The sequence below is a fragment of the Triturus cristatus genome, chromosome 10, assembly GCF_964204655.1.
Source record: "Triturus cristatus chromosome 10, aTriCri1.1, whole genome shotgun sequence".
NCBI lineage: Eukaryota > Metazoa > Chordata > Amphibia > Caudata > Salamandridae > Triturus > Triturus cristatus.
Window position 1 is genome coordinate 1202431004 of NC_140593.1, and position 27915 is coordinate 1202458918.

General features: G+C 47.2%; 1 protein-coding gene across 1 annotated transcript in view; it reads left to right on the forward strand.

The window, feature by feature from the left end:
* The window catches only part of SYCE1 (synaptonemal complex central element protein 1), a 335387-nt gene that overhangs the window by 291657 nt on the left and 15815 nt on the right, over positions 1-27915 (forward strand). The window contains exons 10-11 of the mRNA XM_085631497.1: positions 3581-3701; positions 11006-11095. Of these exons, the coding sequence (XP_085487623.1) occupies positions 3581-3701; positions 11006-11095 (211 nt within the window). The remainder of the gene's footprint in view (positions 1-3580; positions 3702-11005; positions 11096-27915) is intronic.

Below are 27915 nucleotides of genomic sequence, written 5' to 3' on the forward strand. Positions count from 1 at the left end.
CCCTTTCGACTTGAAAAAAATCCTCAGTTTGAACTAGTTACATCAAACCAAGCTGATATTATTTCTATTGGTTCCACTTATATTATGTTATATCTAGATGAGGACAACTGAAAATCGTGAAGCAGAAGCTTTGACAGATCAGAGTAGGGCCTACCTGAAGTTGTTGCTTGAGATTAACTTGATAGGTACAGTTTCAAATTAATCTCAAGCTTGATATGGAAGTTTAATGTAGATTCAAAGAGGATATAGTCAATTTTATAAGAACCCACCTGAAATACAGTTCTTCAGGGCTAAGTGCTGTCTCTTTAAACCTCAGTCCTCTCAGTGCAGGTTATCTCTCGTCAGCAGCTTCTTTTGGATTCAAGGCCTTCTTAGGTCCTCAACACCTCGGCATTTTAAGCCTTTATACATCAGACTTTGCGGCAGTCGTTTTATCCTTTTCTCACCACCTATCCTCCTACAGAACATATTTCTGATAACATTCACTATGCACACAATGCATCCCTCACAACTATAACCCTTCACAGCATATTCAGTACTTAAAATTATAAAATCAGCTTGGGCGCCAGGATATTCTTTTGCTTTGCAAACTACCACACATCTGGCCCTTGCATCCCAATTCCTATCTTGCTTCCCCATTGTTTTCCATCGTTCCCTACTCTTTTGCATTCACCCTCATTGTTTTAAAACAGCTGTGATCCCTTCTCTGCTAATGAAGTCCATTACAGACCCTTCATCCCTCTCCTACTACCATCCTGCCTTTCAACTACGTTATTTCCCAAAACACTAGACTACCTGGTGTAGCTCAGACCCACACACTCAACTTACTTAACCTTTTCCTAACTGGATTTTAGGGCTTCCACTCTTCGGATATAGAGCCCTCCCATATGGTAAAGATTAGCATCAGAGCACTTCTTAATTGTCATTCTATTACTGTCATCTTATTGGCTTCTAAGCTGCTTTTGACACTGTAGAACATTCCATTCTACTTACACGCTTAACCTTATTAAGTATCTCTAACACGGCATTCATTTGCTTCTGCTTTTACGTAAACCAATCTTATTGTGTTGCCTGATACTTATCCCACCTGTGTCCCGATAAAAAGACCAAGCTTTAAGACATGCAAGACTGCTGTAAGCAGATGCTGTCATGGACCCGATGAGGGTCTGTCCTCGAGTCTCAACTTCAAGTGGTATGACCAATGCACCTGCAGGTGATCTGAGACTGGGAGATGAGGCTGTGCGTCACCAACCATAAGAAGAAGTTGTGTACATCCAGCGTCTGATCCACTTCCCATTCAAAATCTTCAGTAAGTCGAAGTCACAGTCTAAGTACAAGAAAGTGAGGGTGGTCAAGATCTAAGACCCATACCTTCAAGATCTCTAGCTAACCTTAGTTGGTACCGATGAACCTCAAGTTTCCTTGGCCATTTTTGACCCTGCAGCAAATCGAGCTCCCTCTGATGCACCTTCAGGGCCCACAGAGCAAGAGGAGATTAGAGTCTGGTTCTCGCTGGTACATCCTTCCCTGATGCTGTCTGCCCCATTGGGACATGTTCCTAGTCTCGTACTGGTACAAGGATCAGTGCTTGGCCCACAGTCCATGCCGGTTTGGTCACACCGACTCCATTGCCGGATCCACCAGCGCAGATCAATGATCCAGTGCTAACCCCATTGTCTGGTCCCAAACTGATGCCAACTCAAGCTTGTCTGATGTTGCACAACATAAGTAACGTGCAACCAGTGGTTTTGCTGCCAGATTTTAAGCTGATTCCTCTGCAACCATCAGCAGAGGCTCCATTCTTGTTTTGGATCTGAGTCTTATCCTGTATCAAAATTGAGAATACCCCAGGGTACCGATGATGATGTAGAGGGCAGTGATTTACTTCACCATCATTAAACTGTTGATACCTTATAACTTTATTACAAAATGCCAGTGTGCTGAACACCTCCCCTGAAACAGAGCATGGCTGTCCTCACACGCCACTAATGGACGAAAGCTCCTCGTTTGCAATGGTGCTTTGGAGGGCAGCTGAGGTATTAAAATTGCAGTTGCCCACATTGAGACTAAAACGAATGTTCTGACAAAGATTCTCGAACCCGGCCCTGCCACTTTGAAGCCCTTACTCCCATTTAATAACGCCCTCAGAGATGCCTTAATGGCTACGTGGTCCAAAACATAGTGTTATCCACCTGCTCCCGGTGATCTGGATTTCCATACCAGCTACCCTACCTTGGAGTGTTTTATTCTGCAGGCTTCAACCAGTAAGGTTAATCCTAACTAATTTCTGACCAATTTCCATGATTAAGAATCTGAAAGGATGATACTTCGGAAAACGGATGTTTTCTTCTGGCCGGTATGACATTTCCGCCCACAAACGTAGTGTACCTGTTGACGCAGTGTCCCGGATGACCTTAGGGCATCTTTGGCTCAGACAATTCATGATGTGCAAGATGCTTGCAAAATACGTTACCCTTGCAGGCCTAGACATCACGTACTGCATTGACAGAGCTGTTGGAACCAGTGTTGTCCTTCGAAGCCAAATTTTCTAGTAGTGTGCAAGCATCACTGATGGACATTCCCTTTGATGAATCTAGACCAGTGGTCTTCAAACTCTATTCTGCTGGGCACCCGAGAGAAATTTGTTTTGGAGTCATGCTCAATTCAAGCTTCCAAAGGCGGCGGATGGAGTCGAGGATAACGAGGCCTACTAAACCATCAGCACATTAGGAATTCCACTGGGGATAAAGACCCATCCACGTCCCTTCATCAAAGGCAAATTTAGACCTCCTCTGAAAAGTGCCATTTTGACCTTTCTCTACAAATCCCTACCCCGAACACTGTAAATTTCCACCCAAGCGCAGTCTACAGAGCCCTAACCTAGGCAAAGCTCTATTTTGAACAAAGCACCACCTGCATAGCCCTACCTAGGCCCCAGGATCTGGTTGTGCACCTCCATTTCACAAGACAGGTCCAGAACCTCATTCATGCCAATAAACAGGGCTACACCTCCACGCACACTAGATCAGTGTGAAGATAGGACGAGGTATAAAAAAAATAGGATCCATGGAGTCGGCCACTCAGGGCAGGGTTACAGGTTTGTATCACAGGCAGGGGACATTTTTGTCCCAGGAACCAACCAGCCCCCCCCCCCCCACCCACACCCACACCACCTTGACCTAGGACAGATATGCTTTCGCTAGTGTTCAGGTTTTGAGGAGATGGTTAGGAAACATGCAATCTGCTGCATTTGTGTACGGTTCAGGCAAAATATTTAATTCAATTGACATTTTTGTTGAATTGCAAACAATTTCCACTAACCTTTATCAGACTAGTTATTTGGCTTGAAGTGTATAGCGCTTTCCTTCAATTGGCTCATTGTCATTTACTTCGCTCAATGATGTACATTGCTTTCAATCCCGGTTATGGTATTGGCTGTTCATTGTCCTTCGAAGCACTAATTGAACTTTTCTCCATGTTGTTTAACTACATAAGAGTTCCTTCATGCTTGAGATGCTAGGCTCTCTTGGCTTGGATTTAAGTATGTATCTCTTCCTTTGTATTTAAAATATTTATATAGAGAAAGATCTTGAGGAGAAGCTAGGTCACATTCTTCAGCAGCTGGAATCCATTGACAGTCGGGGACCTGCATTCAGGGAAGAGATGTTGTTTCTGCGCAGCCAGGAAGCAGCCACAGCTGTGTGAGTTCTCAGAAATGTGTGTCTGTAAAGTCCTGGGAGTTGTTTGCAGAAGAAGCATTGCATCATCTCAATGTATTGCGTCTCGAGCTGATTGTGGCGCTTTGTTCCGTTTGCTTTGACTCTTGTTTTTTCGGTTTTGTCTTTACAGCGCTTTCGCTGAGCTTGTGAAGTCTCTTGTATTTTTTTTAAAAAAAGAACTCCTTTCTTTGAACTTTTCTTCTTCCTTTTTATGGCACTACTTTTTGCTTTGTACTCGATTGTGTTTTGGCGAGTGCAAGTTATTTGTGTAGTTCTGCTTTATGCTGTATATATTAATTCTTTTTTAATACCATTATTTTTCATCCCTGCACTCTATACAGTTCATGTGTTCCCTCTTTCCACTGCCCATTGTTTATGCTACCTATCCCTCACCCCTCCTGCTGTTGTGGGATTTTACATAGCACAATCCAAAGCAGCGCCGGCCATCTTGTTTTTCTATCACACTTGTTTTTGCAGATAGTGCGAGCTATTTCAAGGTATTGAAGCTTTTTGCATGAGCACCAGTTACATTACATGGCAACACATGTTTATTTTGTAGGCATGGGAGATTAAATGATTTGCCCAGAATCACAGTATGGCACGCCAACACCGAGACTCGAACCTGGTTCCCCAGCACCAAAGCCTGCAGCTCTGGTTGTAACGCCACATCCTATCCTCTGTCTCCTAGTCTTGCTTTCTTCAGCTGTCAGAATGGAGGGCACTTGAAGCACATCATGAAAAGGCCAGAGGCGAGTGGCTACTGGGGGAGGTGTCCATCGCTAAATTACAGGGGAAGGCTGCTGCGTGTAGGAATACACCTTTTAGAGGGCTCTTGCTGTATGTTTGCAAGTCGTATAAGTGGGTGGACTGTGAAATACACCATCTTGTAATTGCCATACTTCTGAGTGTTGAGCCCACAAAGGTATTGCATAAACTATAGAGTAACTGTATAAAATCCAAGGGGTAGGCTATTGTCCCTTCATACGCTTTGATTTTACAACGTATAGTTCTATTGTAATATGATAACATTGCGTCCAGTGTATTCCCGGTTTTCACAGTCAAATATTATAGGTTGCAAGTCTGAAGTGCTTTCATTAAGATTTGTCAGCAACTATGTTTCAGAGAGTTGCTGTTACAGTTTGACAAGCAAAACAAAATCAAGATTGCATACGTTTTATTAGGTCTTGGCTAGACAGCGCATTCACTGTATCAAAGAGACATGTTGTGTTTAATCTGTGGACTTCAGCCCACCCACAGGCTTCCCATTTGCTCGTTCTATTGTCTTTCTCATATTCTTTTTCACTGTTTGACCCTGGTATGAGTGGTCATGCCTCTTCTTGGGATTAGCCCTTCCCCACAGACCATTTTAGGACCTACTTTTGTCTTTCGTTTTCAGCACTTGACACAGTGCTAATGCTTTTACCAGCTTTGTCTCCTTCCACCTGCCCTCATGCCCCGTCCGCAGATAACCCCCATCTCGTCAGTGCTTTTCCGTTCATTGCTGCTTTCCTTTTCCCCCACCTCCTCTCCCATCTCTGCTTGCTCCCTCGCACCTCCCGGTGCTTGCCTCGTCCACAAATCACCCCTTCCCCCGTCACTGCTTTAAACCCCCATTATAATCTGTTTGGTTCTTGTGAGTGGTAGTGTTCTGCCTTTTAATGCCCTGTTAGTGTATAGCTGACGGCTGATTGGAGCATGTGTACACAGCTGCTATTACTTGGCACATGTGCAGTCTCTGTTTATTTTCTGCGCTTGTGGGTACGAGGTGTATGTGCTTGTCTAAACCTTCGGCAATGGTGTTTATAGCTAGAAAATTAGACCTCAAGTGAATCAGTTAGGCGTTATCACATGGCATGTCAGAGCTTCTAAAGTACCTGTGTCTTCTACTGTAATTCCTGGAGTTAGAATAGTAATTTCTACCCTTACACTATCCAACACCTACCCTCCTGTTGCACCCACTGGAGTTAGAATATTAATTATTACCCTTATACTATCCAACACTTACCTTAAATGCGATGTAATGGTATGCATTGTAATGGTATGCATTGTAAAGGTATAATGCGATGTAATGGAATGCGTTGTAAAGGTAGTTTCTGAAAATGCGATGTAATGGCATGCGATGTAAAAGAATGTATTGTAAAGGATGTTGCGATTTAAAAACTGCATTTTAAAGGCATGCATTGTAAATGTATGCGTTGTAACGTCATACATTCCATTCTGTTAGGGCTTCATGCCGCTGAATGATTATCTTTTACAAGTACATGTCTATATGTGTTGTTTAATCGTGTTTTGTTTTAAACTACTTAATATTAGAGATTTTATTTTAAATTGTGATTGTATGTCTCACTAAATAGGCTGAACAGAGCAAACTATAATGAACTCTTCCCTACATTGTGTAAATGGGTACATGATTAAACTGTTGCAACAAAATACATGTGATCTGGCACAGCCAATGGACAGCATGCCGTGGCAAAACTGGGCAATAGACATGTGCTGATCACACACTGAGCACGACCTACATCAAAAATCACCAGTCAGCGAATATCATCATCGGAGGGCAACAGCACATCTTTCGATATAGAGTTGTTAAGAAGCATGATGTGGATGTGTCACCTCACTCAGAAGGTTCACTAAAATCTATCTGACCTCTTGTCCTAGGTGGTGGACCTAGTTACCAAAAAGGACTGTTCTATTAAACCACAATCCCAACCTCTTCTCTAGTTCTCACAGAACCATTGCTCTACCTCAAAACTTCCCTGCCCTTCCTTGCATAATCCCACCTCACAGACGAGCTTAGGTACATACCCTGACCCTCCTATCTCTTTCTCCATGACCATTCTCTTAGAACTTTCCTCAGCTAATGCCATTGTGCTGCAGCTGGATATGTAATTTTCCTCTCCACAGGAGCCCTTGGAGGGAGTGGTCGAGCATGGCTAAACTGCAAGGCTCCACACAATCCACAGATTCTCAATAATGTCTTTTTTGGATAAAACATGTTTTTGAAATTTATGAGAACTTTTAGAGTTTGACGGAGTGGGAGCCCTACCATAAACCAGTGAGTCTCTTCCTCTGCCTCACTCGCTACTCCCCCACCCGTTTTAGAGGTGAGTAAAAGCACCAGCTCTGCACTTGTGGACTCTCAACCTGGTGGCCTGTCCACTATTGCGACAAACTTCATTACCAAATCATTTCATATCTCCATAGTAGTGAAACATTGGGACCGATTTAATTCCTGGCGGTAAGGATAATCTGTCATGACAGAGCATCCTCACCGCCAAGAATGTGGCCCGCCCACCACATTTAAATGCAAACTGACCTTCGGGGTAATCACGCCAGAGACTACTCTGTTTGCGCCATGATTAATCCCATCTAATGGCCATGGGGAGTAAGGGCCACCAGAAATCACTACATGTCTGTCCACCCAATTCAGATGGGTGTATATGTAGTAATTTTTACTATTCCTTACCGCTAAGTAAAACCTGGCGGTAAGGAACTGTAAAAACATTTTAATGCTCCCCCTGCCATGGAAGAAGCCTCCCATGGCGAGGAGCGCATTGCGGTATATCTTTACAAAGAGAAAACCCTGTTTCAGGATTTACTTTTTGAAAAGAAAAATATATTACTGTTTGTGTCCTTCTGACACAGACCTGTAGCAAACAGTGAAATGCAGTGACAGGAATCGCAGTGATGGTGTTTCCTGCCAATGCCTTTATGAACGACCACTACTAGGCTGTCATTTAAAAAAATTGTGATCGGAGTAGTCACACCCTGGCGGACATAAAGTCCTCCGCCAAACCAATGGTGACTACTCCATTTGCCAAAAATTAAATCGGGCACAATTTCTTGATCTGCTGCCAGTGTTCTTTAAACTTTCTATGTAAAATCAGTCCTGAAAGACTGGGCTGGATCACAAAACATTTTTTACTGGTTTTATTTGTTGTCCTTAGTGGCAAGTTAAAGTGGTCCTTGCTTCAAACACTTTTTAACACCATTTTAGAAAAAATAAATTCTGAAGGCGGTAACGTGTAAGAAGAATGTTTGTGTACATTTGTTGTGTGGCATTATGTTTTTGGTGCTGCTGTGTTTTTGTGTTGCTTTGTTGCCATGTGGTTTTGTTGTGTTTTACTACAGTTGTAATGTTGCTCTCTGTTTTGTTGTGATGTGCACTGTTTTGTATTAATTGTGCTGTTATGTTACTTTGTGTATGTTATTCTGTTATGTTATGTTGTTTACCTTACATATATCTCAAATGCTGCCACATTTCCAGCCCACAGAAGCACATGCCTTGAAATTTTCTGTGGAAAGCAACCATTTACTGCTGGTACATTAGCACTACTTCGGCTCTTCAACTACTTAGGACACCAATCAGCCCAAATCTGTGGCACAGACTGGTCTTAAATTGGTACTCCCTGTGCTCACTTTATGTGATACAATTTAACCAAATAAAGATCCCTTAAAAACACAAACAATTCTTTAACTGGCCCTGTACGTGCAGGAATTTAAAAAACCAAGCCGCCCAGAGCTTGTTTTTTAATTCCTCCTATTACTCTCTGTTAGAAGAACCCAGCAGCTCCTTTTCAGAAAAAACTCAATCAACTTTGGAGAAAGTTGACAGAGCACTTTCTCGGAAATATCCAGATTAGCAGAGCAGCTACCCTGAGATTAGATCGCACTTTGACAAACATTATTGCTTGACTTCTGACTCCAGGACCGACACAGAAGTGAGTCAAACATATTTGCAAAATCTTTTCAGCTGACTGTGCCTTTTTTGGTATGCCTACTTATAGATCCCCTTATCTTTGTGTCTCCCTAGGCGGAACAACTTGAGGTTGCCTTTTATGTTCAGTGTTGATGCACATCAGTAAAGAGCAAATAATGGACAAGGAAAGGCCTCTAAATTCTAATTCTCCATTACGGAATCTTTCTGCTTAGTAACAAAGTTTTTGCAAAAGCCGAGCTGGACCTGGCCCTACTTTAGTCTTAGCCCTACCTTCAGTACCTATCCTTGATACCTAAGGGACTGGTTTATGATTTTTCTGGCTGCGTACACTAATAAAACCTTATCAGTCCCTCAGTATTAAGAGTGGCGTTCATGCTGGCAACCCTCTCAGCATAGATTTTATCTTCTCAACGCTTGCGTCTTACTCTGACTTGACAACTTTGAATGTTGATTAGGGCTTTATGTAAAGTGCTAGCAGCATAGATCCCTCTGTGATGCAAGGCTCCCCCAGCCATGGAGGCCTGCTTTAGTAAGGTGGTCCAAGGGATGACAGTATGTCCTCCTTGATGGAACTTCGACATCAAATGGACAATACTATGACGGCCTTCCAGACTTCAACTTGGGCTTCTTGGTTGAAACTCTCTCTCAGAGAAATGACCTTAGCTTCAAGTTACTAGCTTACTTTCCTGGAGAATGAGTCTGGATACATTACTGTGTTCCCACCACACTGTCCTCCAAACAGTTGCTTTGTATGAACTACGCTAATGATTTTGTGAATACAGACATTTGTTTCCTGCATTATAGTTCGTCATTAGGACACCTAATTGAGGAGTACTTATCTTGTTTTCAGCGTACGGCTGCTATTAGATGAAATGAAAAAAGGGCTGTTTTGTTTGCAAATTTTGTGGCTGACATGTACAACTCAAGTCATATTGGGCCATGCATTCAAACCTGGCAAGTTCTTGTATGCATCTCCTTCGGCTTCACACCCCTTTTTGCATGCCTTCTGCAGGTGATTTGAGTTCAGAGTTTTGAGATGTCCTAACTATGGCATTGGAATTCATTGTATCATATAATACCCTCCGTCGTCAAATACTCCCGACGCTGATGTGCCATGGTTTGAAACTAGCCTCTGCAAAGATGTTCTCTTGTTCCTATAGTGGTAACTCAATAAAAGCAGAGGTAGCAATAATCAATTTAGCATTTCCATACTTATGGAATGCACCAACCTTGGCATGCATGGTCTCATTTTCTTTCTGTTCGCCCTGTTGTGATTTCCTGGTGGAAGGGGCACCCACGGGTTCAAGAGCACCCACAAAGGGGACTAATAAGTCCATGTGACTAATGACCTACACTGGGGGCAGTAGTAGTGACATTGGGCTCAAACCACTCTATCTCCACAACAGCTTCAGTTAGGAAGACACATCCAGTTTTTTCTCCATTAGCCGATGGCAGAAGGAAACCGGGTCCCAGACCTGATGTCAAAGACAGAATGTCATATGGCCTCCACGAACTGCTAAAGAAGTAGCTATAGCACTGGTGTTGGGGACAAAACATGCTCACTCCTCTTGATGCCTGAAGGTGATCGAGGCTCTTCTGGAGCGAGATGTCAGTTGTGGTCATGCTGCTGGTTGTGGGAGCTGACTGGGGGTGACCGCAGTCCATTGAGATATGATCCACACAGGTCCTTACTCTCGGCTCTTCTTTTCCAGATCAAACCAGTTTTCTTTGGACTTCTCCATGAGTCCAACTTTTCCTAAAATGCTGCACAATGTGACTAAAAGACATTGGCAAAGCCAAGAGTTCCCAAAGATCAGAATCATTGGCTTTGCCAATGCAGATTAAAAGTGAAATTGAAATTTTAAATCCCAGAATGCAAAGTGCTTGTTGGCTCTAAGCACAGGATTGGGTGAAAGTGTCACTCGTGATATTTGCCCTCGCCCTCTTGTCCGCATTGGTTCATTCTAGTACAGTATGAACGTGGATGTCAACAGAAGTGGTGTGATATTGTGAAAGAGAAATGCGCCCTGAAACCACCACTTCTGTGCACTGTGGCACACCTTAGTCAGACACATGACTAGGAACAGTGACTCCTTGCTCGAAGGGTCTGCTCTGAGGACGTGTGTGTGATGCCCCATCCCCAGTGTAACAGGACTTTATTTCTTTACTCGGATCAGCGGTGCCTTGCAATTGGCTTCAAGTGTGCAGTTTGGCTGGAGTTCCCATGTGAGGGCCAGTTAAACAAGCATTTGCAATGCAACACGTCTCGTATTTATGCGATTTTAAGATAGTGGCATTGCAAATGACAATGCCTTTTATTTATGTTTTAAAAACGAAAACAAAAATAAAAGGCATAGTTATTTGCAATGTCAATAGCTCAAACACGCATAAATGCGAGACCTATTGCATTGCAAATGCTTGTTATCCCTGACTATTGTATTATGTGGAAAATATAATTGTATTTTATTTTTAAAAAAGACAGACCATGTTGTCTCCTGTTGGTTTATTTCATTAAGGGAATCATTTTGTAAAAGGTGATTCCTTGCTGCATGTCCCCCCTCTGCAGGCAGCTGCTCGAAGAGGAGAACAAGGCCGCAAATGCTCTCCTGGAAGAACTGACTCGTCACCACTCGGAAACAGAGCAGAGGTGTCAGCGGTAAGATGTCCCTGAGGCGCTCTTGTTTGCTGCGTCTGTACCTGAGTGTGCACTGTATGGCTGACTATACTCTAAAGGTGCATCATGAAACTCTAGAGATCAAAATGTAAGGCTATACATTATCCTGTTAAGTGCACGCTCAGTTCACCGATGACCTAGTCATTCAGAGTTCTCCCTCAAAGGCCACAGGATTTCCAAAGCACTAAGAACCGAACCATCAGCATCACAGCGCTTCAGCTGAGCCTGCCATACATCTCAGATCTTTATAGCAGAAAAGGGGCCATGGTTCTCGCACGAAGGCCCTCTCTTGATGGGGAGAGTTCTGATGCTGTTCATGTTTCTCAACTTCACCTGTCAGACTATTCTAAACAGTGTCCAAAGACAAAGGACCCTCCCCGCCTTTGGTCCTATCATCTGGACTGTTGAAGGATTAGAGTATTTGAATCATACTGCCTCTTTTACATAACCTGGGACAGAGCCATAGAAGGCCTGGTGCCTGTTATATATGTCAAATATCTCTTTATTGGTTTCAAAGATATAGGAATACACAGAAATGCGAAACAACATATAGGCAGGCCCGGCTCCAGGACTTTATATTTGAGTGGGCCAAGAGTGCATTAGGGTGGGCCACTGCGGGCCAGATTTGTCACTTATATGTCTAGTCAGGCCTGGTTCAGAGCCCTGCTTAAGGGCCCTCCTTTATCTCTCCTTAGTCTTACATGGTCCAGTCAAACGCAATATTTTCTAAATCTCTTTCTAAATATTATCACTTTCAAAAAGTGTTTTTTTCCATGTAATGTCCCTTTGACGGGAAGAGGAGGTTTCTGGGGTGGGATTATCAGGCAAGTGACATTTCTCGGGCTCCCTTTGTGTAAACCTTCAGGGAGAATCCCTCTTCATACCTACCTCCACTTCACCCCTGACTCTGCAGCGCACTCCCTTCCAGGCCTGATTATCCACTTTTCTACCACCCCTCTCCAGTACACCTTATCTCACAGCAGAGGCGCAACTAGAGCCAAATTTCGGGGGGGGGGGGGGGCTAAGAAAAAATTTCGGGGGGCGCTGAATCTTTAAGCAATAGGCAGAGTGGAGCTGCGGGGGCTCTTAGAAGGGGTGAAACAACAGCAGGGTCTCATTAACATGCAAATGGTCTTTTAAAGACCTGTGAAGTGCTCGGGTGCGGCTGTGTGTGTGCCCTGGAAGCTGTCTCATCCCGGGCTGCCACACGCGACGGGGGGTGGGGAGGGCTGAAGCCCTTTGAGTCCAATGGGTCATTATTCTGGTAAAAAAACATTTGTAAAATCACCTTCAAACTTAAAACATTGAAGATAGCTGTAAATATAATTAGTACGCACTTTAAGATATGTCCCACAGTTGCCCTAATGACCCAACTGCTAATCAAATAAACAAAAACAGAAAGGCCCTGACAGGGCTGGCTTTAGCGCTGGTGCAAAAGTCTTTTTTCGTGCCCCATCAATGACCTCTTTCTCCTTAGATACCTTTACTACCAACCTCCAACAGTGCCCTTCATACCTCCGTAGCCTCTCCTCCTCAGACTCCCTCACTAACACCCTCATCCCTCCACAGCTTCCCACCATGACCTACTCGGATTCCCTCACTGCCACCCTCCAACAGTGCCCCTCATCTCTCAATAGCCCCTTTTCCTCAGGACCTCCTCCTTGAATTCCCTCACTTCCGCGCTCCACCAGTGTCCCTCATCGCTCCATAGACCCTACCCCTCATGACCTCCTCTTCGGATTCCCTCACTGCCACCCTCCACCAGTGCCCCTCATCTCTCCATAACCACTCTCTCATATGCATTTCAGTTGTTGTATAGCGCTACTCATATCAGTGTAGGGTGTCACAGTACTTTACATCACACACACATTATACAGAGACAATGACTCATACAAGTATGTAAATCAGTCTACAGGGAATGTCACATAAGCCAATGAGGGTTACTATGTGTAGGAATTACATGTCATCCGTACTGGTGGGTAGTATATTTTAAGAGGGTTTGGTCTAGAGAAGCACAAACTCAGGATTTAGACAGTGCTCCAGTGGTTGGGGGTTGGCTTTACTGATTAAAATGCATATCTGCCCAAACAATCGTTTTTGCAACATTAGAATAATGAAAGACAGAGTAAATTCTAACTATATCACAACACAAACAAAAACCTGTGAGAAAGAGCCCAGGCCCAATCATGTAACTCCTAGAGCAGGAAGAAAAACAACGTTCGGAGGAACGTTTTAAATTAAAGTGGCCATTTTCTATTGGCCTTCGTGCCGTCACTGTGAGGGCCAATGCTCATGTATGGGTGGGCCAGGCTCATGTTTGGGTGGGCCTGGCCCACCCGGCCCACCCTCTAGAACCGGGCCTGCATATAGGGGAAGGAGACCCCAATGCATCATGTCAGCCGACCATTACAGTGTGCTAAAATATCCCATTCAATTTGTGAATTAGGAATCAGCACATTTTGAATACTGTCAACGTATAGCTCCCAGGTTACCGTCGGATCCTGTAGTTACAATCAACCTCGTGATCCCGTGGGAGACCCACAAAAAAACCTTATTGATCAGTCTCCCCCTTCCCCCTCCCGCCCTTGTAGAACAAAGGAACACAAAAACTTAAACTAAGGTGTCACGGTCAAAGAAAATTCACAGATAGTTGCTGTTGAAGGCAGGGCCCCAGGGAGAAGGGAACCCCTAAATTCCCAAAGCCCCCTCAGCACATCGGGGAAGTCAGTCGGAGCTCTAGATATGAAAGAGATGGAGAGCTCGTAACCTCGGACCCCAAGCAAGCCCTTCAGATAGGTACTCTACGGGGGGGGGGGGGGGCACACTTAGTCAAATCCCTTACGGGAGTCCTCTACAATGTCTGCCATTCTCTCCGGATCCCCAAGAGTGTGTGTTCGAGAGTGTCCGGGTGCCTGTTATTTAATGGTGGCTTAAGAGGCATTCTGAAACAGGGAGCTGCTGCAGTTTCCGAAGATCTGCCTCTGTCTGACACTGCCTCTTTTCTCTCTCTGTTCTCTCGTTCTCACTCATAGGTGACTTTAGTAGGACATATCCTTTGATCAGTACTTCACAAAAACTCTTTCCTGTCACTTCAGCTGTTGGCAGCTAAAATAGGTAGCTTACTGGCCTATGGAAAAAGGACTGAGTGAAGTGTCAACTACAAGTACTGTGGGTCCGTAGGGCTAAACGGTATAATCAGAGATTTGGCCATGCAGGGCACAGGCAGGAGCTGCAGTACCTAGCACAAATTGGCATTCTAGGGCACTAAGGACTAAGAGCATTTAAATATAAAACTGTGACCCCCATCCTCCCCCAGCAGCAGCTCATCTAGAGGTGCAACTGGCATTACCAACTGGCAGTCTGTTCTTCCTCAGTCACAGTGCAGGTTAAGTGAAAGCACGCACTGTTAATGAAACCGTTCAGATTAACCAAAAGAGGCGGGCTGTGCACTATCTGCTGGCAGGCGCCAAGAATAAAGCTAGATCCTGCAAGAGATGGACGGCGCCAAGAATAAAGCTAGCTCCTGCAAGAGATGGACGGTGCCAAGAATAAAGCTAGCTCCTGCAAGAGATGGACGGTGCCAAGAATAAAGCTAGCTCCTGCAAGAGATGGACGCCACCAAGAATAAAGCTAGCTCCTGCAAGAAATGGACGCCGCCAAGAATAAAGCTAGCTCCTGCAAGAGATGGACGGCACCAAGAATAAAGCTAGCTCCTGCAAGAGATGGACGGCGCCAAGAATAAAGCTAGCTCCTGCAAGAGATGGACGGCGCCAAGAATAAAGCTAGCTCCTGCAAGAAATGGACGCCGCCAAGAATAAAGCTAGCTCCTGCAAGAAATGGACGCCGCCAAGAATAAAGCTAGCTCCTGCAAGAAATGGACGCCGCCAAGAATAAAGCTAGCTCCTGCAAGAAATGGACGGCGCCACAAATAAAACTAGGTCCTGCAAGAAATGGACGGCGCCACAAATAAAACTAGGTCCTGCAAGAGATGGACGGCACCAAGAATAAAACTAGGTCCTGCAAGCGATGGACGGCGCGAAGAATAAAGCTAGCTCCTGCAAGAAATGGACAGCGCCACAAATAAAACTAGGTCCTTCAAGAGATGGACGGCGCCACAAATAAAACTAGGTCCTGCAAGAGATGGACGGCACCACGAATAAAACTAGGTCCTGCAAGAGATGGACGGCGCAACGAATAAAACTAGGTCCTGCAAGAGATGGACGGCGCCACGAATAAAACTAGGTCCTTCAAGAGATGGACAGCGCGAAGAATAAAGCTAGCTCCTGCAAGAGATGGATGGCGCCAAGAATAAAACTAGGTCCTGCAAGAGATGGATGGCGCCAAGAATAAAACTAGGTCCTGCAAGAGATGGACGGCACCAAGAATAAAACTAGGTCCTGCAAGAGATGGATGGCGCCAAGAATAAAACTAGGTCCTGCAAGAGATGGACGGCACCACGAATAAAACTAGGTCCTGCAAGAGATGGACGGCGCAATGAATAAAACTAGGTCCTGCAAGAGATGGACTGCGCCACGAATAAAACTAGGTCCTTCAAGAGATGGACAGCACCACAAATAAAACTAGGTCCTGCAAGAGATGGACGGCACCAAGAATAAAACTAGGTCCTGCAAGCGATGGACGGCGTGAAGAATAAAGCTAGCTCCTGCAAGAAATGGACGGCGCCACGAATAAAACTAGGTCCTTCAAGAGATGGACGGCGCCACAAATAAAACTAGGTCCTGCAAGAGATGGACGGCACCACGAATAAAACTAGGTCCTGCAAGAGATGGACGGCACCACGAATAAAACTAGGTCCTGCAAGAGATGGACGGCGCAACAAATAAAACTAGGTCCTGCAAGAGATGGACGGCGCCACAAATAAAACTAGGTCCTTCAAGAGATGGACAGCACCACAAATAAAACTAGGTCCTGCAAGAGATGGACGGCACCACAAATAAAACTAGGTCCTGCAAGAGATGGATGGCACCAAGAATAAAACTAGGTCCTGCAAGAGATGGACTGCGCGAAGACTAAAGCTAGCTCCTGCAAGAAATGGACAGCACCACAAATAAAACTAGGTCCTGCAAGAGCTGGACGGCACCACAAATAAAACTAGGTCCTGCAAGAGATGGACGGCACCACGAATAAAACTAGGTCCTGCAAGAGATGGACGGCGCCACAAATAAAACTAGGTCATGCCAGAGATGGACGGTGCCACGAATAAAACTAGCTCCTGCAAGAGATGGATGGCTCCTTTTGATATCGCTCACCTGGTGGGACTAGGAGTCTTCAAAACCATGGGGGTAGCTTAGTCTATAATGGCAGTGGATTGTGAGTCTTGAGATTTCCCAACAAGCAGTGAAGTATACCCAACTAACGTGCTTGCAGGACAGGGTGGCCAGGGTCCACTGGATGGTGGAAATGGACAGGTCTAGGGGCATTAGTTTTCTGTTATTTGGAAAAGTACGGCCAGTCAACGTAGGGCCTCTCTGAGATAGGCTGTGCTATGTTATCCACTCTAGTCCAGATCTGCGTCACAGTAATGTAGGGCAGACAGTCCCAGGAGAGCAGGCTAGCATAAGCCCAAGCCTAACATTGAGCAGACCAAACTTAGGGTGGGCAGTGAGAGCAGGCCTCTTAGTAGTTCAAGCCCAGCAGCAGACCACACTTAGAAAAGAGGAATCAGGGAAAGCAGGCTAGGTGGAAGCTGCTAAATAGCAGAAGACACTGTAGAATACCTAATAGAGTGTAATGGCATAAGGCACCGAAAAATCCAGGAAACTTTGAAACTACCTGGACTAAGAAACCCTTGCACACTGTGATGATCTACACCTGTGTTTCCCAATCTGTGGGCCGAATTTTGGTGGGTCCGAAAAGTCAGAGCAAGAAAAAAGATACCTTTAAATTGTGTTTATCTTGTCATATTTGTCAGTGTTTCAAGGACAGCGGTCAAGTGTCAGGCTATGTCTTCTGGCCAATCTGCTTATTTATTTATTTTTTTTCAATTCTTTTTATTAACCATAAACAACATGCTTCCATAGAGATCGTACAATATACTCAGCAGTGGAGCAGCACATACAGAATGCATCCTCATTCACAAAGTATAGTAACCCAATTTCTTGACTATTCCCAACGCGACCATGGATGACCTGTGACCATTTGCACCCTGATGAAAGGCTCCCTTCAAGCACCTGAAAAATCTCACCTGTAGGCCACCCATGCTGCTTATTTTTTAATATGGGATTGATGTTTACTTTTCTTTCTCTGACTGCAAAGTGAAAGACGTTTTTTAAATGAATTATGTGAAAATCTTGCTGGACTACAGGAAGTGCGAATGGAAAGCGAATAGAAAAGGCTGTTTCAATGTAAAATGTGCTGTCTGTAAATGAGAATGCGCTACCACACAATGCTTTAGTGCAGAGTGCCCCTCCTCGTGTTCATTAAGGATAGGTGGGTCGCAAAAGTTTGTTTTTGTAAAAAATGGGTCGTGTTTCTAAAAACTTAGGGAACCACTGATCTACAAAGCAAGGGACCAGTGATTCCCCTTTTTCCTCCCACCCTTTTAGTAGAAGATATAAAACGGTATTGCAAATGTAAATGGATGACGATTATTGCTGTGGGTTCATGTGCTAAGGGCATTGCAATTTCAATGAGTTTAACACAAACTGCTATAAATGCCATCTCCTGGCTATTCCGTAACCTCAGAATACACAGTGTTTTTCACGGAAAAGGTGGCAGCCCTTACTGCAGTTATTCAAAGAAGACGGGCACACCAACTGGATGCTCTCAATAATCTTCTGAAGATGCCCTCCTGAAATGCATCATCGAAACAAAACCCTCTAACCATTCTTTTGACCCCATCCCTAGTGACATTGATTTCTACACCCATACTCTTTCCTACTGGACCTGTCTGGTTAACCTCTTCCTCAGCCAAGGCTCCCTTCCTGTTGCCCTTCAATCAATCAATTAATCACGGCATTTGTAAAGCGCGCTACTCACCCGGGAGGGTCACAAGGCGCTGGGGGAAGGGGAAATGTCACTGCTCGAACAGCCAGGTCTTGAGCTGCTTCCTGAAGGAGAGATGGTCTTGGGTTCGTCGAAGGTGGGTGGGGAGGGAGTTCCAAGTCTTGGCTGCCAGGTAGGAGAAGGATCTTCCTCCGGCGGTGGCTCTGCGGATGCGTGGAACGGTGGCGAGGGCGTGGCTGGTCGATCGTAGCTGGCGAGTGGGCTTGTAGAAGGTCATGCGGTCGTTGAGGTACTTGGGGCCCAGGTCGTGGAGAGCCTTGTGTGCGTGGGTGAGGAGTCTGAACGTGATTCTCTTGCTGACGGGGAGCCAGTGCAGGTCTCTCAGGTGTCCGGTGATGTGGCTGTGTCGGGGGATGTCCAGGATGAGTCGTGCGGAGGCGTTCTGGATGCGTTGGAGTCTTTTTTTAAGATTGGCTGTGGTTCCGGCGTAGAGGGTGTTCCCGTAGTCCAGTCGGCTGGTGACGAGTGCTTGGGTGACGGTCTTCCTGGTTTCGGTGGGGATCCATCTGATGATCTTGCGGAGCATGCGCAGGTTGTTGAAGCACAAAGATGTGACGGCGTTGACTTGTCTGGTCATCGAGAGGGAGGAGTCCAGGATGAAGCCCATGTTGCGTGCGTGGTCTGTTGGTTTGGGAGCGGTGCCCAGGGCCGGGGGCCACCAGGAGTCGTCCCAGGCGGAGGGTGATGATCCCAGGATGAGGACCTCTGTCTTGTCCGAGTTCAGTTTGAGGCGGCTGTTCCTCATCCAGTTGGCGACGTCTTTCATCCCTTCGTGTAGGTTGGCTCTGGCGGTGGTGGGGTCGTTGGTGAGGGAGAGGATCAGCTGGGTGTCGTCGGCGTAGGAGATGATGTTGAGGTTGTGTTGGCGTGCGATGGCTGCGAGGGGGCTCATGTAGACGTTGAAGAGGGTTGGACTGAGTGAAGATCCTTGTGGTACGCCGCAGATGACTTCGGTGTCCTCGGATCTGAAGGGGGGGGAGGCGGACTCTCTGGGTTCTTCCGGAGAGGAACGAGATGATCCATTCCAGTGCTTTCTCTCGGATTCCAATGTTGCTGAGGCGCTTCACTAGGGTGCGGTGGCAGACAGTGTCGAACGCCGCAGAGAGGTCCAGGAGGATAAGGGCCGCTGTTTCCCCGTTGTCGATCAGGGTTCTGATGTCGTCGGTGGCTGCGATTAGGGCGGTCTCGGTGCTGTGGTTGGCCCGAAACCCGGACTGCGAGGGGTCGAGGGAGCCGTTTGTCTCGAGGAAGGCGGCAAGCTGTCTGTTGACGGTCTTCTCGATGACTTTGGCCGGAAAAGGAAGGAGCGAGATGGGACGGTAGTTCTTGAGGTCGGTGGGGTCAGCCGTTGGTTTCTTCAGGAGGGCGGTCAGCTCGGCGTGTTTCCAGCTCTCCGGGAAGGTGGCGGTGTGGAAGGAGGAGTTGATGATGTCCCGGAGATGGGGTGCGATGACGGCGTCGGCTTTGTTGAAGACGTGGTGTGGGCAGGGGTCGGTTGGAGATCCGGAGTGGATGGAGTTCATCGTGCGGGTGGTGTCTTCAGTGCTGATCGGGGTCCAGTTGCAGAGGGTGGTGGTGGCGGGCGTTGGTTCGATGGTAGGGTGCGTTGTCTGTGCGTCGAAGCTGTTGTGTATGTCGGCAATCTTGCGGTGGAAGAACGAGGCGAGTGAGTTGCAGAGGTCTTGCGAGGGAGTGATGTCGTTGTATCCGGCGCTGGGGTTGGAGAACTCTTTGACGATGCTGAAGAGTTCCTTGCTGTCGTGGGCGTTGTTGTCAAGTCGTTCTTTGAGTGCCGACTTCTTGGTGGCGCGGATCAGCTGATGATGTTTTCGGGTGGCGTGCTTGAGGGCGGTCCTGTTGTCTGTGGTCTGGTCATGCCGCCAGGCTTTCTCGAGGGTGCGGCAGTTTTTCTTGGATTCCTTGAGTTCGTTGGTGAACCAGGGGGTTTTCTTGCTGCCGGGTCTGCTGGGAGGGTTCTTTAGTGGTGCGAGGTCATCGGCGCAGGCGGTTAGCCACTTGGTGAGGTTGCTGGCTGCTTCGTTGGGGTCCGTTGTGCTGGCGGGAGTGTTCTGGCTGAGGGAGGCGGTGAGCTGCTCGGCGGTGATCTTGCTCCAGCTCCGGCGGGGGGCCTGTTGCGGGTGGTGGTGGGTCGTAGTTCTTCTGAAGCTGAAGTGGACGCAGCTGTGGTCGGTCCAGTGGAGTCCGGTGGCGTGGCTGAAGGAGATGTGCTTGCTGGATGAGAAGACGGGGTCAAGCGTGTGGCCGGCGTAGTGGGTGGGGGTGTTCACCAGTTGCTTGAGTCAGTGGTTGGCGAGGTTGTCCAGCAGGGCGGTGGTGTTCCTGTCGTTGTTGTTCTCCAGGTGGAAGTTGAGGTCCCCTAGGAGGATGTAGTCAGCGGAGGGGAGGGCGTACGGGCTGATGAAGTCTGCGATGTCTTCGCTGAATTGTGTGCGTGGTCCCGGGGGTCTGTAGATGAGGGTGCCGCGGAGGGTGGTCTTGAGGTCAGTGTGTATCTGGAAGTGCAGGTGTTCAGCGGCGGTGAAGGTTTCGTCGGAGTTAGTCGAGACGCGGATGGTGTTCTTGTGTATGATGGCGATGCCTCCTCCCGTCTGGTTGATGCGGTCCTTCCGGGTGATCTTGTATCCGTCCGGGATGGCTGTGGCGATGTCGGGCACTGAGGAGGCGTTCATCCAGGTTTCGGTGAGGAAGGCGACGTCAGGTGCTGTCGCGTCGAGTAGGTCCCAGAGTTCCACGGCGTGCCTGTGGACGGAGCGGGTGTTGAGCAGGATGCACTTCAGGTGGTTGCTGCTGGTGCTCGACTTGGTGGTGCAGGTCCGGTAGCAGGTGAATCGGCAGGCTTGGCAGGCGAAGGGTTCGTGGGTGTGTCTCGGGGTGGCTCGGTAGCAGGCAGGGTTCTGGCCGGCATTTAGTGCATAGAGAGTGGCGGCGTCGTAGGTCCGTCGGGTAGTCTTGCATCGGCGGGGGCCAGGGGTTCCGGCCCTTAAAGCAGGACAGTCTACCCCACTTCTAAAAAAAAAACCTTAGCTGATGCGAATTACCTCAACAACTTCTGCCCCATCACTAACCTCCCTTTTCTTGCGAAAATCACAGAAAGATGTGTAGCGAAACAACTTTCCCTACATATCAAGGATAATAATCTCCTTGACAATTTCAAGTCTGGTTTCATTCAAAACTGCAGCACTGAAACAGCCCTGCTGCAAGTGATCGACAGTGCACTGCGTATACTCGATTCAGGAGAGTCTTGTCTTCTGATTCTTCTAGACCTCTCTGCAGCCTTTGACACTGTTAATCACAACACTCTCCTTAACTTTCTTCAACAGAGAATGGGTTTGGAAGGCACAGTGCTTAAATGATTTGCCTCATTCCTCTCTGACAGATCCCAAATGATCAAAATAGCAAACAGTATTTCATCTTCATTGGCGGTAGGTCAAGGCGTCCCTCAAGGTTCTATCCTTGTACCCACTTTGTTCAACCTCTATTTGGAACCATTGGGAAATCTCCTAAGTAAAAATTGAATCCTTTACCATCCCTCTGCGGATGACACTCAAATCTACCTTAAGGTGTCTCCTGCACACAATATCTCAATCCTCAACTCTACTCTCAACTCTATTCAAAACTGGATGTTAGCTCATCAACTCATTCTGAATCCTTGAAAAACTGAATTCCTCCTCATCTCTACCTCACTATCTCCTCCTCCTGTTCAATCTTGGATGGATCAGCTGAATTTACTCAACAATAAACCTATCGTCGACAGCGCAAAATCCCTTGGTGTCACACTTGACAAAAGGCTCAATCTACTCTCCCACATCAATTCCATTGCAAAGAATGCACGATACCAGCTGCACCTGCTCTGGGGGATTCGACGTTTCTTTCCGGAGCAAGACCTAAAAACCTTGGTCCAATCTCTGGTGCTCTCTAGATTGGACTATTGCAATTCTCTTCTTGCTGGCCTCCCCAAATCCCACCTTTCCCTCTTAAATCCGTTCTCCATTCAGCGGCTCGTTTTATATTTGGGGCCAAAAGAAGTGACAACATCACACCCATTTTGTCTTCTCTTCGTTGGCTTCCCATCGAGGCAAGATCAATCTACAAGACTGCCTGTATCACCCATAAAGCCTTGCACACTTCTTCCCCTCGATACCTGGTGAATAAACTGAAACTTTCTGGAGGATCTAGACTGTCTCGTAATGCGGAAAATGTACTGCTTGAGCCCCCCACCTTCAAAAGGGAAAGATCTATGGCTCAATCCTTCTGGGGCAATGCAGTGAGAATCTGGAACCCGCTTCCTCCAATAACTCCGTACCACCACCTCTACCCGGACCTTCAAAACTGACCTCAAATCTCTTCTCTTCCAAAGAAACTTCCAGAACTAATACACCCCTTTTCATATCCCTCAAGGAAATTCTTTCATTATTGTAAATTTGTAATCTATGCCTGTGCAATCTTCATCCTATTGTGTTTTTTGTGTGACTGCCATCTATTGTTTTATTTAACCTTTTCTTGTTTCTCGTATAATTCTGTAACGTGTAAATATGTAATATTCTCCTCATGTAACGTACTTGCTTTTATTGTGAAGCGCTCTGACACCTTTGGGTAAAGTCTGCGCTATATAAAAATGCATTAAATAAAATAAAATAATGGTTCGAACCCACAGCCCGATTCACCTCAGGGCACCAACAGACAAGTATGCAACGTGGATGTAATTAATGCTTCTGAAACATGAGAAAACAAGCTTCCCTCTCTCACAAAATAGGTGCAGCTCACCATCGGCAGTGGAAGCGTGACTCACAGCACAGGTAAAGCTGGGCATTAGCAGTGGAGTTTTCCTCTCCCGCAGATTGACACCATGTGTATCAGTTAGCAAGTTTCCCATCTTCACAGAAGCACATCACAGCATACCTCACACAACGAGTCTTATCAGCATCTCACACATTATTATTTCCACCTTCATTCTGTCTTCCCACTCTTTCTTTTGTCACATTTTTTTTGTGCAGATTTTATATAGCGCGAACTCAACCCGAAGGTATTGGAGCGCTTTACATAAGCACCGGTTACGTTACACATTCAAGCACGGGAAGATTAAGTGATTTGCCCAGAATCGCAGGATGTGGACGTGACCCCGAGCCTCGAACCCTGGTTTCCAGCACCAAAGTCGGCAGTCTAGCCGACGGACCACATCCTCTCCATATATATCTGTTCATCTCCTCACATCACCATCTCCCCACACGCAACCCACCAACTCAGCTTTAAGCTCTGCATTTTATTTTCCTTTGTGACAGCTCCGTACCTCTTTTACATACTTTCAAATAGCAGCACAGTTACAATTGGCACATATATGACTAGCGCTCTTTGTGCTCTGCAGAGAGGTCAAAGATTGCATGTGTATGAAGTGAGAACACATTTAGGACCCAGTGACAGACACTGAGAAATTAATACTACCTTCTCCTGTTCACTTCTTGAATTCTGCAAGAATCTGAAGACCTGGCTTTTTGACTAGTCCCACTGGGCCCTAGGTGTGCCTAGACTCACACCTGCTCAGCGCCAGGATACACTCCCGGCTGATAGTGCGCCTTACAAACCTGCACAACATAACATCTCCAGAGCTCTCACTCGTGCTACATCATGAACACTCCTCCACATCTGAAACCCCCCCAGACGCCTACATGCGACTTAGTTCATATGAAGTGTCAGCTGTTGTATTAAATATCTGCAGAAACACAGCATATGGAGAGAAAAATACTCTTAATGATATAAAGATGACGTTATAATGACATTTTAACAGGGATTGCATCGCTGTTTTGGATTACATCAGTGCTTTGTACAGGCCTTGTTAGGAAATCAAACAATGTTTTTACCTGTGAAGTACATGAATTTAGGACACTGACGGGGAGCCTTTTAAATATGCTGTTTATTTATTACTGCCGCATTTGAGATCTGGCAGGACCCGACTCATTTAATGCCCTTCAGGTGGCACACTGATGTGTGGAGTGAGTGAGCACACACACATCTTCGCAGATCAATCTGCCATACCAGACCGAGGGCCTCATGTAGGTAGCCAAATACCGGTCGGTAACGGCCGATTTTCGGTAAATATGCCGTTACCGACCGGTATTCAGACAAGTGAGATGTAGGAGTCCAAAAACGACTTTTCGGTAAATATGAGGCGGTAAATACCGAATCATATTTACCGAATTCCAAAATACCGAATCAGATTTACCGAATACATACTTAACGAATCGGTAAATATGACGTGGTAAATATGAAGTGGTAAAAATTAAAATGACATGTAGGAGCACTCGGTAATTAAGAAATCCAAGAAAATCGGTAAATAAGAGTCGGTAATTAACACGGATTGAAAGCAGGTGGTAACCATCAACAGTGCATATAAGCAATCCCAAAATGCAACAGCGTGGACAACATGGCCGCTATGTATGTCATTGCAAGGCGCCTACGTCTACAGGCAGCAGGACTGAGGGTTTGGCGACGGGAGGAACGCATCTACAGACAGCGCATCACACTATTCCACCTGACTGATGCAGAGATACATGAGAGGTACAGGCTACACCCCGAAACCATCATGGACTTAATCAGGGACCTTCACCCACTCCTGGACCAGCCAATAAGAAGGGCGCACGCCATACCCTCACATGTGCAGGTGCTCTGCAGCCTACATCTGCTGGCATCCGGCAGTTATCAGGTGGTGATAGCTGCGGTGGGTGGCGTATCCCAGAGTTGCCTGTCACGTTTCTTCAGGAAGTTCCTGGATGCCATGATGCAGAGAATGCACCACTACATCAGCTTCCCCAACACACAGGCTGCACTGCAGAAAACAAAAACAGACTTTTATCACATGGCACAGTTCCCCCATGTCATCGGCTGTATTGATGGTACACACATCCCAATCTGTCCACCAGCTGACACAGAGCACATCTACAGGAACAGGAAGTCCACCCACTCCATCAATGTGCAGGTGATCTGTGATGCAGGGAACATCATCACAGATATTGTTGCAAAGTTTCCTGGGAGCACCCACGACTCGTACATCTTCCAGAATAGTGGGATCTACACACGACTGAGTGCCGGAGAATTTGGAGAGGGATACCTGCTAGGTGAGTAACAGTGACGCCCCTTGCAACCTGCAAATCATAGTGTAAAGAGGCATGTGACTGATGTTTCCCTTTAACTCATCTAGGCGACAGTGCATATGCATGCCGGTCATTCATCCTCACTCCCTACCTACACCCAGCAACCCAGAGTGAGAGACGATACAACGTGGCACACAAAACAACACGCAATGTGGTGGAGCGCACGTTTGGACTACTGAAGAGCAGGTTCCGCTGCCTCCACAAGAGCGGAGGCGCACGCCAGTACACACCCATCACCTGCTGCAAGATTATTGCCACTTGTGCAATGCTGCACAACCTTGCCACGAAAAAAGGTACAGATGTGGAACTAACATATTTTGAGGACAACGAGGATGAGTCAGGCCAGCCACAGGGCAACGCAGCTAGAGTGCCAACTGCAATCGATGGGAGAGAGAGACGGACAGAGATCACATGCAACTATTTCTGAGTAAGTAAGGGGACACAGCCAGTTGTGATTAGTCATGACGTAGTTTTAATGTGGCACCACGCCATGAACACATGAACAAGCCAATCTGGCAATATACCATCTATACAAGGAGTATGTCCAGGGTTACGTCACCCATTGGGAAGTGGCTAAGCAGGGCCACATCAATGTTTGCGCATACGCGCTGCAGTGGTGGATGGCACGGCCTGTGCATCCTCACTAGAGCCAACCCCAAGCCGCCTGCTGCTCCTGCGTGCTTCTGGGACGGGGGGTGTGATGCTGCTCCTGCTGCTGGAGTCGATGCTCTCCGCAGCATCCCCTGCAGCAGTTGTCGACGCCTGACTAGTAAATAGCACCCCTAGTGCACTTGTCACCTGCACCATCCCCCGAGACAGGTCGCTGCAGCAGTGTGTTAGGCCCTCCTGCATCGTCACAGAGCGCCGGCACAGTAGAGAAGTCGCAGTTGCCAGACGGTTGAGTGCCCTGTTGGTAGTGTCCCTTCTCTGCCGTTCCCGGCGCCGTGCCTCGATGTCAGCATCTAATTTGCTGCACAACTGCTGGATTGATTGGGACATGTCCCGAATGCCCGCAGCCATGCCGCTGATGTTATTGTCCATGTTGACTAATGTAGTTTTCATCACCCGCATGTGCCTCTGGACTGTCATGACTGCCTTTGTTTGCAGGCGCTGTTGTTTCAACATTTGGCCCTCGAGACCCAAGAAGACACCATGGCCGTCAATGGGTGCTGGTGGACTCTGGACACGCGACCTGCGGCGCCCTCTTGCTCCCGTCTGTGCTGCCTGTGAGGTGTGGGGCACAGTGGCATGGCTCCCTTCCTGGGGCCTGGTGAGTTCTTCAGGGCCCATGCTGTCGTCTGACGAGGTGTCTAAGGCTCGTAGCCTGGCTGCTGGACGCCTCCTCATTCCCACACCTGCAAGCGGAGATGTGGCCGGTGATTCAAACATGAGTGGCGATGCTGGCTCTGGGTGAGGTGATGCTGGCTCTGGGTGAGGTGATGCTGGCTCTGGGTGAGGTGATGCTGGCTCTGGCTGCGGCGAGGCTGCCTGTGTTGGTGGTGCGGCTGCCAGTGGGCCTGCTCCCTGGTCTGAACTTGTGCTGGCTAGAGGTGATATTTGTGGCCGGTGTGCCGTCTCTCCTGCAGCATGCCCTGTCCTGCATGATGTCACATCTGTGGACAGAAATACAACATTGGCTCAGTGTCCCCGAAGGGCTGCATTGAAAGCGTCACAATAAATAATTTCACATTCCAAAATGTCCTCTGTCTCCTTGTGCCTCGAGTGCGTGACATGCCTTGTTGCCCTGTAACATTTACGTCATGGTTGGTGTTTCCCTGACTACATCTCCCGGAATGCATTGCCTGTCTGCACTGACACGTGTGGACTGCAGTGTGATTCTCGTTTCACAATGGGGGATGTGGGATAGGGATAGGGGGTGCTACATTGCTGTGCTTTCGTCTTACCTTGTTGTGTGGCGGCTCTGGCAGAGCTGTCGGCGTCCCCAAGACCCACGACGCTCTCTTGCTCGATTGTGGCCCCCACCAGCTCCTCCAGTTCGGTGAGGGCAGGTGCCCTGTTGGTTCCACCTCCAGTCTGGCTGGCCTCCTTCTGGATGTCGCCCATCTTCCTCTTGGTTACAATCCTCAGGTCATACCAGCGCTTCTTTAGGACCTCTATGTCCCTGTGGGTCACTCCCACAGCATTCACATGGGCCTGGATGGCCAGCCATATGTTGCGCTTTTCAGCCTCAGGCACTTGCAGGGATTGCCTTCCAAACAGCTTCTGGTGCTGCTTCACCACCTCCTCCACCAGCACCTGGAGTTCCTTGGGGCTAAATTTCAGCTTCCTCCTCCTTTCCCCTCCGTCTCTCTGTGTTCTCTGGCTGGACATGATGTTCGTTTTCCCGCTCGCACAGGCACCGGCTCCCTGCCTCTCCTCTGCACTCCAAGCCTCTCCAGGGTCGGCTAATTATGTACACCTGCCTGGGTGTGGCCACTTCCTGGTTGGGTGGGCTGTGGTTGCACAGGATTAGCTGTTTCGTCAAGTCATGTGATTTTATTTACCGATTCCGTACATACCGATTCGGTATTTTCCGATTCGGTAAATACCACCTCGGTATTTTCCGATTCGGTAAATACCACCTCGGTATTTTCCGATTCGGTAAATACC